Genomic DNA, 17,275 nt, shown 5'->3' with positions numbered 1-17,275 from the left:
TTTGGCTCTTCTTTGAATATGCCAGGCACGGATCTCAGGGCCTTTGTACTTGCTGTCCCCTTCACGTTGAACACTCTTTCTGCAGACATCAGTCCAGCTGACTTCCTCATGTCCTGGAGGTTTTTTCCAATTTACCTTCTCAGTGAGAACTTCCCTGTCTATTTCATTTAAGATTTAACACCAACAGATCCTAGAGTTTCATATTCCCCTTTCCCACTTTGCTTGTTATAATTATCATAAGATACCATTTATTTTTAATTTACACTTATAACCCATTTAGAATGTAAGCTACATAACACAGATTGCTTTATTTTTCAACTATTTTGTTCACTGCCATATCCCTAGTGGCTAGAATAGTGTCTGGGTAACAATAACTGCTCAATATTTACTCAGTGATTTAATTAATTAATCCATATATGGTAGAGGTCAAAGTGATAGCATAGATGATAGACCCTGGTGAACACTGCCATGCAAGGAAATAGCAGTTGATCCTGTGGAGAACCAAACAGGATGCTACTGACTTGAATGAGTGAATCTTAAGATTACCAACGATCTCACTAAACTCTTTCTAACAAACTTGAATATTAAGTCTTGATATTCAAGGGCATCAGAAACCAAAAAAAGAGATAAAAGATAATCTTAAGAATAAAATCCAGAAAGCTCAGCATCTCTTACTTAAGCTAAAAGAATTTAGAAGGACTCCTTAGAATACTGCATTTCAAGGGCTCTCCCAGAGGCATACTGTAAAAATTGCAACTAATTCACAGCAAAGAACCAATGGTAAGTGCTACATAAACGTGTATTTCTCCCCAAATGCTAGAGGAACTCAGCAGTCGGGTAGGATTAAGTTCCCCTGCAACACATCTGGGCAGTCTTGGTGAAGGATGTGGTTTTTAATCAGGGCTTTGGGAAATGAGTGAGCCTGTCAATTACAGAGCATAAACTGTATGTGTGATGGGGGAGACAGGCAGTAGGTCGGGGTAGTGAAATGGGTTATGAATCTACAGATGTAGATTGCAGCTCTAAGAACCTTGAATGCCAGACATAAGGAGATGAGACTGGCATTAAAAAAAAAAGTTAAATTTATTTTTCTGTACTAATGAACTTAACTCCAAGTAGTTTGTACATATATTAATTCATTTTGCCAGGGTCAATGGCTTAAAACTTTTCAGTGACTTCTTGTTCTAAGAATAAAACCTCAAACCTTTATCATAACCTGCAAGATCCACATATAGGTCTGTCTCTACTTTCTGCTCCCACGCTTGTTGCCTTCACTTGCTGCGTTGCAGTCACATTAGCCTACTCAAGTTCCCCTCTCCCCAAGCCCTTCCTACCACAGGCCTTTCATAGCTGCTATCCTTCTGCCCCCAACCCCCATCCTTCTTGTCTAGTTAAATCCCTTCCTTCAAATCACTTTAAGAATCCCTTTCTGGGGGCACCCAGGTGGCTCAGTTGGTTAAGCGGCTGCCTTCAGCTCGGGTCATGATTCCAGAGTCCTGGGATCGAGCCCCACATCAGGCTCCCTGCTCAGCAGAGAGCCTGCTTCTCTCTCTCCCCCTCTCCCTGATGCTCTGCTTACTTGTGCTCTCTCTCTAAAAAAAAGGAAAAAAAAAAAAAAAAAGAATCCCTTTCTGAGTACAACTCCCCAACCTCCGTATTTACACACTATCCTAGCACTACTTATTTTCCACCATAGCACTTAGCAATGAATATATTTAGCTGTAATCTTTGATTCATGCATCCTAAAGGAGATAAAGGCTCAAGTTCCAAGAGGGTAGAGGTGTCTTTCCCTGGCTATTATATCCCCAACGTCTGCACATAAGAAGTGCCCAGTAACTATTTGTTGGAAGGAAAAGAAAAAGTCAGGACATTTAAAAATGGGTATTAGGTGACATAGTATAAACCATTCATTCCATCTTGTGCTAACTGAAGCCTCTCGGAGCTTGTCCAGCCACATGGCTTGTCAGGATTCAAACTTAGGCTTGCTTTTTTTTTGTTTTCTGAAGTGCCCTGTTTTCAGTTACAGTCTGTGTAAGCAAGGAAGAGGTACGAAAGCAGAGCAAGACTTCTCACAAGTACAAATCTGATTCTATGGTGTTTCAATCCTTTTTTCAATATGTAGGTCATAGGCCTCACTTAAAGGCTTATAAAACCTGTAAGCAGAGGCAGCAGACTGTTTTCTCACTCTTCTTGGAAAGGCCTTGCTTACATGGTGCTTTTTCACTCTACTTCCTCTTATCTGGGATTTGTGACAAATCAAAAGACAAACTTGTGTGTGAGCACCTCTGTGTGAAGGCACCCAAGACAGACAAAGAGATTATGTTACAGGCCAACATCAAGTTCCCCTGTCTTTCCAAAGGCCAATTCTGTGTCTGGTGGCACACATACACTCCCATATAGAAAGTATCAACTTGGGGATCAGCATGATGCCTATTAGCATATAATCTGTGTGTTTTGGTACTTCATTTGTCTCTGAGCCTTCGTTTTCTATTTATAAAGTGGGACTGTTAATAGCTATTAGACTTAAAAAATAGAGCACCTCTGTGCCTGGCATTTTTTACATGCACTATTTCATGCACTCTTCACGATAACCCCAAGTGGGTCAGAAACTCACACTTTGTATGACAGGAAATGGGACCTGCTCAAGTTCATATGATCCATTAACACAGGAGCCTGGGACTCAAATCCAGACCACTTGGGTATTATTTCCTTTGTACTATGTCTCCCATCCAAGCAGGTCATTGAGAGAACCTCACAAAGAAATGTATTTAAAAACGTTTTCAATTAGCTCTACACAGTTTTAAGAATGTTAAGCAATTTGTTACATTAGAGAGGAAGTCAAACGTGATTAAGGTTTTAAGGGTGATGAATTAATGACTAGAGAACAGGTTACTTTTAAGAGTGGTATTATTGCCTGTACTTCGAAAGCTCTCAATTTAAATAATAGAAAATCATTCAATTTGAAAATGGGCAAAAGACATTTCTCCAAAGATCAGTGAATGGCCAACAAGCAGATGAAAAGATTTTTACCATTAGCCATCAGGAAAATGTCAATCAGAACCATAATGAGGTACCACTGCACACTCTAAAATGGATATAATTTTGAAAAATAATGAAAACAAAAAACAAATATAGCAAGCATTGGTGAAGATGTAGAAAAGGTCAAACTGTCCTATACTGCTGTAAACTGTGCAGTCACTGTAGACAAGAGTTTGATAGTTTCTCAAATCATTAAACAGTTACTGTAGGACCTAGCAATTACACTCCTAGAAATGTACCAAAGAGAACGGAAAACATGTAAAAACTATACACAAGTGTTCACAGCAGCATTATTCATAAAAGCCAAAAGTAGAAACCCTAATGTCCATCAACCAATGAATGGATAAAGAACATGTGGTTTATCCATGTGGTGGAATATTACTGAGCCATAAAAAGGACTGAAGGACTGAAACCTGTTACAATTTTGAAAATACTATGCCAAATGAAAGAAGCCAGTCACGGAAGACCACATATTATATGATTCCATTTATATGAAATGTCCAGAATAGGCAAGTCCATAAAGACAGAAAGTAGTTTAGTGGTTGCCTAGAGCTGGAGTGGCAGGGTGAGTTTCAGGGGTAACAGCTAAGGGGTACAGGATTTCTTTTTAGGGTTATGGAAATGTTCTAAAACTGGCTGTAGTGATGGCTGCCCAACTCAGTAAATCCAGTGAAAACCACTGAACTGTACACTTTAAATGGGTGAATTGTATGGCATGTGAATTAATTTCAATAAAACATTTTTTTAAGTTCCCTAAGTTCAGCATAAACTGCATTCTGCAATACAAAGCATTTACAAAGTTTACTTCAAACCAAATGAATTTTTCTTACCACTGCCTGTAACAGTTGTTAGGACTCTAATAATTCTGTAATATTTGCAGCATAATCTCTGGATATCTTTCACAAGGACTGATTTAAAATTACATTTAATAATGCTAAGACTTTCAGTAAAAGGATACCTGGAGACCCATATACAGCACCACCATCCATTCACTTAAGCAAGAAACCTAAGTAGGAACTTGAGTTTCCTCCTTCCTTTGGCCCTGGCATCCACTCTTCAGCAGGAAGCTCTGTTTGTAAACTCCATAAGGGTAGGATTTTCTGTTTATTTACTGTGGAATCCCTGGTGCTTAGAACAGTACCCAACACGCCGTAGATGTTCAAATAATATTTGTTGAATAAACAAAAGAAGTCATGGTCTCCTTGAAAGTAGTATCTTTGAAGGAAAAAAAAAATATTAAATCCCTCACTTGATAATTTGTTAATATATACATACTAATTTTTAAAAGTGTAGCTTATGGAAGTTTTGTCTGCCATTCCAGTTGCTGAAAACATATTAAGGTTAAATTCTCAAAAGGGACACAGGTATGCTATGCTGCCAGAATATGTAGAAGTAGACATAATAACTTTATTCAAGTTTGCTCTTGTTACCTGACCCATGAATATTTAAAAGATATTTTATTTTATAAAAACTTACATCTGTAAGTAATGGACTGACCATAACAGAGGGCTTAACCTTGAATACATGGTTAGGCTTAGGGGCCCACAAACCCCTAAGATTGTATGTAAAATCTAACATGTATATTGGCATGTGTGTCTTTTTGGGGAGAGTTCATAGTGTGATCAGATTTTCAAAGAAGCCTATGACTGGAGAGGTTAAAAAGTTACTTAACTAGAAACAATCACAAAGTCTTTTAAACATGAATTTGTACAATAAAATAAAATCCAACAGCCCCATCTACGGGTAAGTCGTTAACCACTCAGGAGAAATGATGGCGACTACCAGAGGTCAGTGCATCTTATAAATGCTTGTGTTTAAATCTTCAGTGTCACTCTAGTGGGAATTTATTAACTACAGTATCACAGTTTTTTTTCTAGATATAGATGCAAAAATTAGGAGACTGTTGGTGAAATCTACTTACAGTACTTCAGCACCAAAAAATTGGGCAGTTATGCTGAGATATGTATGTACAATTCAACATTTGTCAGTCTTAAAATGCTTATTTATAGTGAAATCTATATAAAACCGTTAAAAACTTTTCTATTTACATTTTTTAAAAAATGAAAAGAATTGCTTCCTTTGCCACAACTTGTCAAAACTGACCGTTACCCTCCCACCCTCTTACCCCTCACTCTACTTGTGACAGACCGTGATCACAAGACCCAAACATATTGCTTAAACAAACTGTGTCCTAAAAAGGCAGAATGCTTAAAAACATTACATTTAGAACTGCAAATTAATTTTTATACATTTCAAAGGGGTTTAAACAAAAGTACGTAAAAGTTATCTTCAAAGTCTCAGTCCAATATGAATGTGCAATTTCAATGTTAAGATAGCATCATATGGGTTATTTTTCCTGAACATAGCTGAACATTTCCTTTGGGCTAGAAAATGTTTCTTTTCCTCTCCTTCACAATGAAACATTTTCTCTTTTCTTAAAGGAGCGGGAGGGGTGGGAGGTGGAAAAGGCAGGCAAATCCTGGTTTACAGGAAATCTGTCAGAATATGGCCTGCTTTGAAATGTTTACATTTAAATAAATAGAAGGCAAGTGTGCTGCCTAGAGCACAAAGGAACAACAACACAATAAATTAGCATACAAATGATGAGAATGTACAAGCCACCCAAAAAGCACTTCCCACTGGTTAGGGATCTGATTTCCACCATCTAACAAGGATTCTTTAATGCCAGTATTTTTCTAGTTATTTTATAAACTATAAACTGAGCAAATGTAAAATTTTAACCAATTCAACACTTTCAGAGATTTTCAAAAACATACAAGGTTTTTAAAAAACTGTTCCTGACACACCATTTCAAAATACAAACTATTCACATTCTCCTTTTCTGATGGTGTTTTGCTCAGCAGAAACCAGTTGAACATTCACAGGAAAAGTCTCTTTCCACTGCATGACATACTTTACCATCAGCCGTGGTCCAACAGAGAAAGGATATCGGGTCTTTTGTCACTGCAGATGTGCACGTTTTTCTTTTTTTTAGCTTTCCTTTTTTTCCTTTTTCTTTTTTTTTTTTTTTTTAAAGTACATTCCCCTGTGAGTTTTATCTTGTTTTAAAATGCTGCTCCTGCAGCAGCTCTTGTTGAAACACTGTGATTTTGGGGTCCATAGCCTAAGCATGGGCAAAGTGCTATCTTTAGACATCAAAAATCAAGGGCTTCCCTGGACACTTGGTAACCAAGTAGGTTTTAAAGTGCACGCCTGTTTTCAAAAATTTAGGACCGTTCAGCAGAACTCTGAGAGGGGCTGGGCTCGGTTCCATCCTCTGTGCTACTGTCTATGTCTTGCTCCATTGCCGTCTCATCGTCATCCAACTGCTGGCTAGTGAAGTTGTTTAGCTCAAGAAGCCCACTGGGCTCTACAACCACGTTGGAACTGGAGTGACAAGGAATAGCATACTGGGGAATGGCCTGGAAGAGAAGACACAAGAGAGAGGCTTTATGGTAAAAAGAAGAAACAGGAGGATTTCCCCAACACTAAGGAAGGAAACAAGGAAACTGACATTAGACAACTACTACACGCCAGGCACTGTGCTAGGTGCTTTCACACATGATACTCTACTAAATCCCCATAACAACACTGTAAGAAAAATGTTACTCCCATTTTACAAATGAGGAAACTAAGAGGGTAAGTGACTTAATCAAGGTCACACAGTTGGTCAAAGTTAAAGTGCCAGGATTCAAGCTCAAGTCTTCTAACAACTTAAAGTGATCTTTTCACTTCCTGACTGTACCTCGTCCAGTGAAGGAGGCTGAAGTCTGTGCCTAAATCAAGAGAGAGACTTGATCATTTGATCATTAAGCAAATTTTAAATGTAAATGCAGTCAGTTTCCAGACATTATTATCTGCAAGGTATATGATTAATTTGCTGACACCACAATATATTTTAAACCCTTCAGTAGCCTTCTGTAACCCTTTGGTAGTTCAAAGGAGAAGTTATTTATTTGGGTGACATACTAATTCTCTTTCCTAAGAGGACAAAACTGTCTTTTAAAATATGAGTAGACAAACACATATTATGGCCATATCGCCTTGTCAGGTTCTTCTTTCTCATCCTTATCAGGTCTATCAGTTCACATAATACCCCTGCTTAAAGTTCTACAACGGTTTCCTATGGTAACTGCTATAAAATCAAACTTTTTGTCATAACTCTAGGCTTATGCCAAGCACACTCATACCTTGGACCTTTGCACTAGGTTCCTCCCCTCTTCCTGGAATAATTTTTCGCTGAATCTCTGCATGGCTGGTTCCATCCTGTCATCTGCATCTTAGCTCAGATGCTTAGAGTAAAACATTTTGAGAAGCTTTTCTTCTATGACCATGAAACCAGATCACTGGGTAGGTCCCACTCCCACCTCTATTACATTGTTTTTTTTCTTCATTGTATTTATCATTTTTGTTAAATTTTTTTTCTCACCCTTAGAATGTAAGCTCCATGAGAATGTAAGCACAGAACTTGACTACTTTTTTTCATTGCTAGATGCTGAGAGATCTGAACAGGGCCTGTCATGCCTTAGTTGCTCAATAAACACCTGCCAAATGAATTAACCTATCTTTAACATTCAAAGTCCCAGGGCAAAACTGAGTATCAGGAAATATACCTGACCAAAACAGTCTTCTACTGCCAGGGTGGGAACTGATGGGGAGAGGGATATAAATATAATGTTAACACTATAAAGAAAATATTGCAAGATGCCAAGGCACTCAATCTAGATTAGTGGAGTCTTCTGTCACTTGTTTTCCCCCACTCTGTTCCATATAGCTGGTCACTGTGAAGAAGTCTGAGGTGGGGTCAGGAGACCTGGATTCTAATTCAATTCTGGCTCAGATGTGCTATGGACCTCTGAACAAGTCACTTCACCTCACTGAGCTTGAATCTCGTGCAGTAAGATATACTCTAAAGATCTCAGGGTTCTAAAACTATAAGTTCCACATATATAGATCCTTCAGAATAGAAGATATATTTGTTTTGTTTACTCCTCTAGCCTGCACCTAGCACAGCACCTAGAACACAGAGGTTAAGTAATACATGTGGTATGAATGAATGAATGAACGAACAAATGAATGAAATACAGTTGTCTACAAAGAACAATGCTTTTCATTCAAAGTATTTACTATTAAACATGTTGAATTCTTATAAAACATTCTTCAAGGAATCAAAGCACTTCTGTAGACTTCTTTCATTCATCCCCACACTATTTTACTGAATCCATAAAATCAATACTTCCAGTCAAAGCTAAGTGTAACTAGAAGATCTGAAAATATCCCAACAATATATTCCTGATGATTATAGTAACAGGAGCTGTAGTTATTGAGTGTTCCTTTGTATCACACACTTAACTAGCTATATTCCATACAGCTTCCCATGAAATCCTTGAAACAACCTTGTGAGCAACTGTTATGATCTTCATTTCACAGGGAATGAAATGGAGGTACAGAGGTGAACTCTGTTGCTCCAAACTACAATGCTGGTAAGAAGGAGTACAGCTGAGACTCAAACCCAGGTGTTTCTGACTCCAAAAGTTTGGTTCCTAACAACCACACTGTCCTTCCCTCTGATGTGGCCACCTAGCACATGGTATATATACACTGAAAGTTAGTTGTATGTTCTGTAGAGAGCCGATTCATTAGATACTATCCTTGATACACAAAGCAATTTTCAGCCCTGTTCATAAAATACAGAAAATAATTTCCAAATAAGCTATCCCAAATTATTTCCAATATAGTTGGCATACCAATTTAAACTCTTAGGAGCCACAGTAAATTTTAGTAAAATAGTTAACAGCTACCATTTATTGGGCAATCACCAAGAGCCAGGTACTATGCTAGGTGCTTCATCTAAATTTTGTACAATCTTCCCATTTATCATGTAAAATAGGCACTCCTTATTTCCATTTTTACTGATGAGGAAACTAACACAGAGTGGGGTAAAAGAGCCCTGCCTAAAGTCACACAATGAGTGGCAAAGCTAGAAACTTGAAGTCTTTTCCCACATTTTCAGGGGGTGGGGTGGGGGGAGCAACACACCAATGACTCCCCCTGTCAAGAATGACTTAATACGCTAACAACTGTTTTTATAGAGGAAGAAATCATTTAATAATTCAATGTCCAGTTCTATTTGCCTTTAAGCATTTTCCCCATATTTATTTATATTAATAAATATAATATTGGTCAATTTGTATTCTCTTATAGCCTGGCATCATGGAAAAGGGAAAGTTTACCATAGAAACTTTCAAGTCACACAACAATGAATGTATGGTAAATCCTAGATTATCCACATTGCAATGAATCCAAATTCTCCATTAAATAAAATGTGCTGTGCTGATAACCTTCCAAGCCAAATGTAGCCAAAAAAATGAAAAGTGACAAGAAAACAATCTGAAACCCTGCAAGGAGAAAGGGAAGTAAAACACAACTTCTAAAGGCTAGTCTGGACTCAGTAATTCTTTAGTCTTGATCTATTATGCATGATGACAGATGAGTTTCAAAATGAAGGGAATGTGAAGCACAGAAGATCTACTGCCAATGAATAATTCATTATGTTCACTTGCCTGTACTTACCAAGGCAGGACAGTAAACATAACAAGATTTTTCAACAATGATTGAAATAAAAAGCAAAGCTTTATGGTTAATCCCAAATTAAATTATGTAGAAACATTTTCTTACAACATGTTTCTGCAGACATTGCAGTTAATTAAGGTTTAACTGTCCTAAAAACCATAAACTTAGATCAAGATAAAGAGCTGTGTATTTCCAAGGAAAGGGTCCCTGAAATTGACTTGAAATAAAAGTGCAATCCAGTTATATCCCAGGAGTTTTTGAGCAAAGACCAGGGAGACTGACCCCATCAAGTTGCTGATTTTCTGGGTTGACTTACTGAGTTAACCCTGGCAAGCATGTCTTATATCTACAAGATATAAGACAAGACTGTCAAGACTGTCAAGCTGACATATGGGCTCAGGGCCCTTGACTACCTCTAAGAGGGGGTGTGATAACATCCACCAATTTTCTAGAATTCTCTTTCAGAAAATAAAAATTTGTATATTTATAATAGGTATTAAACCCCAATTTTTCAAATGCCATCTCAAAAATAATTGCTATATCTTTTGCCATCTTGGCATGACTCTTCCTGTGATAGCCCCAATCACAGCAAACCCACAACCCCCAAGATGCCCAATACTTCTCATGTTCCTTCCAATTCTTACCTGGATGATAATTTCTGCTGGGCTCTCTTCAGCTTTCTTTTGGCCTACATTCTGAATACGCATGAACTGGCCTGTCGTAGGCACTCCTGGTGCATCGATTTTCCTTGTCGTTAAGGGAGGGCCAACAGCAGATGGACTTGAACAGGACTCTCTACATTTCTGTTGCTGGGGAGTGGAATTCGCCATCCCTGCCACCACCACATGGGTGGATGGTAATGATCCTGCTTCACCAGTGAGCATACCAGTGGCAAGAACCTTCTTTGGGGGATCCACTACCATATGCTCTACATTTGTATCAATCTGAGCTTCCATCAAAGACATTTTCAAAATGTCTGACACTGCTGTCTTCTCAGAGGCCTGAATGGGAGATATGCTTGTAACTGGTGATGTCAGCTTAGGCACAGAACTGCCACCAGTTATCTTTGTAACTGTGGGAGGCTGGCGCCCCTCAAAAGTTATCTTTGTAACAGAGGATCCTTGGGTTATAATTGGCTGCTCCACCTGAAAACAAATTGGGGTTGTGTGTGTTACAGCTACATCTCTTTGAGAAAACCTATCCAACACCCCAGATAATATGGCAAAAGAAACATTCGTGCGGTATACTAGGAAGACATTCTGAATGAAGCTTGGTGTTTTAAAAGAGGGCTGGATGGGAAAGTATGTGGTTATTTTTAAGAAACCTAGGGAATGAGGAGGGGTAAAAAGAACCTTTGTCTAGCCAGCCAAGGTTCACAGCAATGAAGGAAAAAAAAAAGTCACAGCAGCCTTGTTTTCCTTTGGGATTTATATCCCAAAGGAAGGTATACCTTCAACCCGTTCTCAAATTATTTGCATTTTCTTCAGTTTTTAAAAATAAAAAGTAGGATTTTCAATTTTTTGCTTCAAAATACACCTATACAAATATATTCTCTATATACGTATTTATAATACACACATACACACATATACATCGCTCTAAAGCCACTGGTTTTCCTTAATAGAATTTTTCTTTTGATTATCCAGATAATTCCTCTATAATCTAGAAGATAAAGCTAGAAGGTAAATTTATTAACTAGATGATAATGATGTAAACTACAAAGGAAGATGTTCAATGAAGCTTCTTAAAAGACTGTAGTTTACTTAGCATTACTGCCACAGATATAAGAGTTTACAGGCAAGGAAAAAAAAATATTTTATACCTAAAAAATACAAATAATTTAGGGATCTTGCTTCCATGCACTGCTGACCAATGCTGAAGTGATTTCATTAACTGTCTGGAAAATCAAGTTCTGCATGCTATGCTTTTTTTTTTTCTTCCTATTATTAATGCATACATTTCTTCCCTAATATCAACCTTCTGATGGGGTAAAGTAATACCAGCATAAATGAGGCTTTTGAGTTTCCTCTTGCCAGGAGAAAGCACTGCTAATCACGACAGGGTCATGATGTTCTTATTTTTTCCGTGAACAGAGAAGTTTAGCTTTGCATGCTACCAATATTCCGTTACCTGGCTTGCCGGCTGTTTCTCTGATGCAGCTGGGAGCGGCATTTGGCTCTGGGGGGTTTGGGGTTGCACGTAGATTTTTGGTTGGTTCGGAGCCTGCTGCAGTTTAGGGAGCTGCTGCGTGGTTTTCACTGCGAGCACCTGTACTACAGTCTGCGGGGGCTGTGCCATTAAGGTAGGAAGCTGCCTGTCTTTGGCCACCATGGGATGCTGTGTGTGCTGTACATCTGGCTTGGGCTGTGCTTGTTCTTGCTGGAGAGGGGTGAGCTTTTGGTGCCTGATGGAAAGCTGGGGCATTTGCGGGAGTTTGTGCTGGAGCTGGTCTGCCTGCAGGTGGATGGTCTGCTTCTGTTTAGTCTGGAAGCACTGCAGAGTTTTCACTTGCAGCTGAGTCTGTTCCAGCTGGGGCTGGCTAAGTTTCTGCTGCTTAGCTGACTGCGACTGAGTCAGAGCAGATCGGTAAAACAGACCTGTCTGAGGGTCTAAAGTGTCCATCTCTTCAACCTCGCCCTCCTCAGTTCCAAGTTCCTCGCTGTGTTTGGTAAAAGCAGTGTGACTGCTTAATGCCTAAGTAAAAAAGGCACAAAGTAAGAATGAAATAAGAAAACCACCTACATTGCTACATTTTCCTCAAACTGAAGAGACTTGGTTATGAGATTCATTCAAAAATTTTCAGAAGGCCCTAAAAAGACCAAGAAACTCAAGTTTTCTAAACCTAAAGGGGGGTCTTTAGATTGAGACTCTTGTAATTTCAACTCTTAGACATTAAGGACTGCAAAAACTGATCTACTCACTTCTTTAAGAGAAGTCCTTGAGAGCCCAGAATGTATAGGTAGGAGGAGTAAGGTTGCCCTGCAAGCACAGCCCAACACAGAAAAGGAGAGGTTCTCTGGCTCAGGACACAGCTCTCTTGCCTGGTCATCAGAGATACTGACCCAAGCAAGAAAAGAATGCAGCAACCCAGGAATGAGGTGTCCAGAAAAAAGCCAAGGTTCAGAGAAGCCCACGTTGGCCGTGTGTATGTCCAACCCTGTCCAGAAGGGAAGAGTCACTGTCTGAGGGACATGCCCATCCGGGTCCCCAAAGAGGACCTCTCTGCTCAGAGTGGAAATGGGTCCTCAGGCTTCACCAAGGCCTGGTGAATAACCCTCTGCACTAGTCATCCTCCCCACTTTGGTCATCTGGGTCCATTGGGCAACAGTTTCCCAGAGACTGGGCTGCCAGGTGGGGAGGAGACCCGGGAGGGGATGGAGAGCACTCCTGTCCGTGGAAAGAGAGATTGTTCTGTGTCAGTTATAACAGTGATGGGAGGAAGCATTGATCTTGAGGGACATAGTTAGGGCCAGCCTGTTTGACCTCTCTGGGGGTCTTGAGAAAGCTCAATGTCAGAACCTGCCAGCAACCAGGCTGAGATCGGATACTCAGCTAAACCTCTGGCCACCTGGCTTTCCTCAGTGACACAACATTCACCCCAACCCTATTCTTCCTGCTTCTTTGTCATGCTATTCCTTTATTCTAAACTTTAAAAACTTTGAGATTCATTTGAAACCTTCCTCTATCTCATAATGACCTTACACATACAGGTTTTTAATGCAACAATTTATTGTCATTCAGGTTAGTTTGCTTACAATTAGGATCAACTGCTACCAGTCAAATGATGGTGCTTTATGTGACAACTAATCAGAAGTCACACTTAAATCTGGCATCTATGATATCACTTTGTATAGAGGCAGGATGCTTTGGGTTTAAACCCTGGCTCTGCCACCCAGAATAAGTTACTTAACTTCTGTAAGCATGAGTTTCCTCATTTGTAAGAGGGATAATACACCTACCTTGCAGGATCAGAGTGGGAATTAAACAAATTAATGTATTTTAAAGCTCAAAGCACAGTATCTGACACAAAATCAGCTTATCAACATATTCTTTTTCCCTGTTATCCTTGATACCAGATTTCCTGTTTTGTATTAACTCATTCTCCTCCCCCATTAAGTCTCTTCCTCAATTGGTCACATATAGTAAAAGAAGTGAGATATTTATATGTACTTATAAATAATGTTTCCTATGAGAATTCATTTTAAAACCAAAACACCTAGCAACAAACAGCTAAACAAGCTAACTTCTATTTCATTTAAAAATCTCACCTCAGTGATAAATGCTTTCGTAACAATGTATACAGAGTGACCAATTCTGAAGTCACAGATTCATCTAGATAATCCCACCCTTTTCAAATGTTCCAATTTTACAGAAGATGCATGAATACTGTTTCTTAATTACTTTCCAGTGTTTTAAGACTCTCAATTCATTTTCTCTACTCAGTCCTCACAGAGGAAAGAACTGCTCTTCAATTCAGTTATTTCTTCTCCTATAATCAATGAAACTGAACCTTATTTCAGGAAGGAGGCAGTAACAGAAGGTAAGAAGAGAAAGAAGAGATACAACCTGCTGCATAATGTGGGTGATTGCTCCAGGGGAAGATGCCGGGATGGACTTCACCACCACTGAAGTCTGTGTTGCAGTCTGTGATTGAGCCACATGCTGGAGCAGGGTCCGCTGGGGCTGGGAGGGCTGTTGGGGCTGGGAGCGATGGCTGACTGAAAATAGAGGAGGTGATGATATTTCTCCAGAAATCACCACAGCATCTGTAACCAGTAGTCATTTTAAACAAATGTCTGTGAGATTGCATCACAGAGAGAATGTGTGGTACTGTGAACTAGGAGGCAGAAGACCAGAGTCTGCCCATCTATGAGATGTGTGACTCTGAGAAAGTCACTTATCTTCTCTGAGACTCTGTGTTCTCATCTGTAAAATGGGAATAACAGAGCCATTATAAGGATGAGATGAGAAATGCGGAAGCACCGTGAAAACTATTATCACAAAGGAGGAACAAACCCCGTAAAGTTACAGCCTCTTGTGAGCTGTACTTAATTTCTCCAACAACCTTCACCCCTTTAAGGTAACAAAACAACAATAAATTTCTGCAATCAAATCCAGGCTATTGTCTTTAAGGATATGAAGATAATACTAAATTTACTAAGATAACACTTTAATTTATTGGTCTCAGTTCCTAATGCAATATAAAACCCAGAAGCATTCAGTCTTTTACATGAAGTGACACTGCCTTGCAGCCTTATAGTTCCTAAGGATGTAAGAGGTCAAGATGATACTGCAAAAAGAACTGGACCAAGAGTCACACCTGGATTCTGTCCCACTCTGCCATCAACCCCAGCTATGTGAATTTGAACAGGTCATTAAATTCTATTAGTCTCTAAACTTACAGGTTTTATTTTTGTTTTTTTTAAATAGGAAAATAAAAATTTTTTTTCTACCTAGAAGAGGATCAAATGAAGTAACAGATTGAAAATGGTCCTTAAATCGTTAAGTCTTAAAAGTAAACATAGGAATAGAAAAAATCACAAATTTTGTTCATCTGACATAAATGGGTGAGAATACAGTGTAACAGGAAAACAACTCCATTTCTTATTCTCTCACTACATAAGTCCAAAGGAATAAGGTAGGCATTTATATCCATGTAACAGATGTAAAACAAGGTCTACACTGATGCCAAACTATCTCTTACCAGTTTCAACTTCAACTTTTTAAACAGTAAAACATCCACCACTTCTATCTACAAAGCCTTAAAAATGCTTATGGTTAGGGGCTTCTGGGTGGCTCAGTGGGTTAAGCCGCTGCCTTCGGCTCGGGTCATGATCTCAGGGTCCTGGGATTGAGTCCCGCATCGGGCTCTCTGCTCGGCAGGGAGCCTGCTTCCCTCTCTCTCTCTCTCTCTGCACCAGCCTCTCTACCTACCTGTGATGTCTCTCTGTCAAATAAATAAATAAAATCTTAAAAAAAAAAAAATGCTTATGGTTATTGGGAAATGAACTTTTTGAATCAAGAACAGAGTAAAACAAATCTGTAAGATTAGGTAAGGATTTTGAGAATATCAAAATTCTCTGAATAACCCACGATTCTAATGCTCAAATAACTCAAACTGAAAAAAAGTGATATTAGAACTACTACTGAAATCATTTATAATGTGACTAAGGAGAAAAAATAAATCATACTAGTATTAAAATTAAACAAATTAAGTTTTTTAACTGACAGAAGCATCATCAGAAATGAGTGACATCTGAAATATAATAATCTCTTATGAAATTATCAGATTAATATGGAACATTTCTGCTGCCCATAATAATCTTCATGATTATAACATTAAATTTTTTATTAAGAAAGGAAATGGATTTAATAGAAGATCAACTAAAATCATTTAAGAATAATCCTCATTCAAGATCTATAAACCCCTTCATAGTAATTCCCCAGTGTGCAGGAAAGTCAGAGAAAACTAATGCCTATTATAGGATAATACAAGACATCAGGGCCAGGAACCTGGATCTGAAGTCAAAGAAAATGCTTACTGTGGCTGAGGATACGATGGGGAGGATATTATGGAAGGAAGTCAGAGAGTGAACATATGGAAAACAGCTGAAAGTGACCTTAACTGGGCCATATCAACAGCATAAAACAGTCACTTATTTCTTTAAATAGCTCTTATTTTTTTCAATGTCAAACTGCTCATTTCTGAGAAAGAATCTCACTATCCTGCAAAAAGAAAGTCTCCTTTTTACTGAGTGGAGCTTACCTTTCCTCTACCAGATCAGAGTAGAGCGCATCCATTTAAGTGGTTCCCCCCCAAACAATAATCTTTTACCTTCAGTTATACTACAAATGGATGCACACCACTTACCTAGAAGGGGAAAAGCAACCTCTGTCCCCTCATCAGTGCGTTCTGAAAAGGATAAGTAAGGGAAGAAATCATAGGTCTTTTCCTCCATTTACCATCTGATAATCTAGTCTATACCCAGAGGTTAATACTCATATTCCCAACATACTGCCCTCTACTTTATTTAGCTTTCTGCTAAATATCTCTAAAGAAAGATGCTAGATGGCTTTCCATAGTCTTTAACTGGATTCTCCCTTCTGGCAATTTTAACTCATTAATCTTTTTTAAAAAATTAACGTATAATGTATTATTTGTTTCAGGGGTACAGGTCTGTGATTCATCAGACTTACACAAATCAGAGCACTCACCATAACCCATTAATCTTTAAAAATATCTCTTAAAAATGATACCAAAGAATTCCTTTTCCACTTTAGTATTTTTGACATCCTTTAAATATTTTTAACTTTACATTCTCCTTTGATCACTGCTTAAGAAAACTTAAGACAGGTGTTCTTGACATACTGCTTCATAAGTCATTTCTCCCAACCCCTAATTATTCACATTACTATCCTCTGAACTATTTCAAATCTCTATGTAATGAAGTGTCCAAACCAGAAAGCAGTATTCTAGGAATGGTCTCACCAGAATATGAGAGAAAGAATCTATGATCCTTCCTGCTCCACTTTTCTATCTATGCCATCTAAAAATCTCATTAGTGTTTTATGGCCAGAGCACATTTTAAAGAAATACCTAATTTGCTTTCCACCAGAACTCCTAAGTATTTACATGGATTTCAAGGTCTCCATTTTTTTCTTT

At 38.6% G+C, this 17,275-nt stretch overlaps 1 protein-coding gene across 14 annotated transcripts in view; it reads right to left on the bottom strand.

Annotated features, from left to right (window-relative positions):
• Positions 1–1,064: 1,064 nt before the first annotated feature.
• EMSY (EMSY transcriptional repressor, BRCA2 interacting) overlaps positions 1,065–17,275 on the bottom strand; it is a 90,926-nt gene continuing 74,715 nt past the window's right edge. For 7 of the 14 annotated variants that reach the window (XM_059411225.1, XM_059411311.1, XM_059411233.1 and 4 more), the window contains 5 exons: positions 16,484–16,525; positions 14,179–14,378; positions 11,743–12,306; positions 10,257–10,757; positions 1,065–6,461 (listed from right to left, as the gene is read on the bottom strand). In XM_059411225.1, the coding sequence (XP_059267208.1) occupies positions 6,267–6,461; positions 10,257–10,757; positions 11,743–12,306; positions 14,179–14,378; positions 16,484–16,525 (1,502 nt within the window). In that variant the 3' untranslated portion in view covers positions 1,065–6,266. The remainder of the gene's footprint in view (positions 6,462–10,256; positions 10,758–11,742; positions 12,307–14,178; positions 14,379–16,483; positions 16,526–17,275) is intronic. The other 7 variants (XM_059411251.1, XM_059411260.1, XM_059411280.1 and 4 more) reach the window with 3 other exon arrangements.

Source organism: Mustela nigripes, chromosome 1 (assembly GCF_022355385.1).
Source record: "Mustela nigripes isolate SB6536 chromosome 1, MUSNIG.SB6536, whole genome shotgun sequence".
Lineage (NCBI taxonomy): Eukaryota > Metazoa > Chordata > Mammalia > Carnivora > Mustelidae > Mustela > Mustela nigripes.
This window is presented reverse-complemented; position numbering and strand designations above follow the sequence as displayed.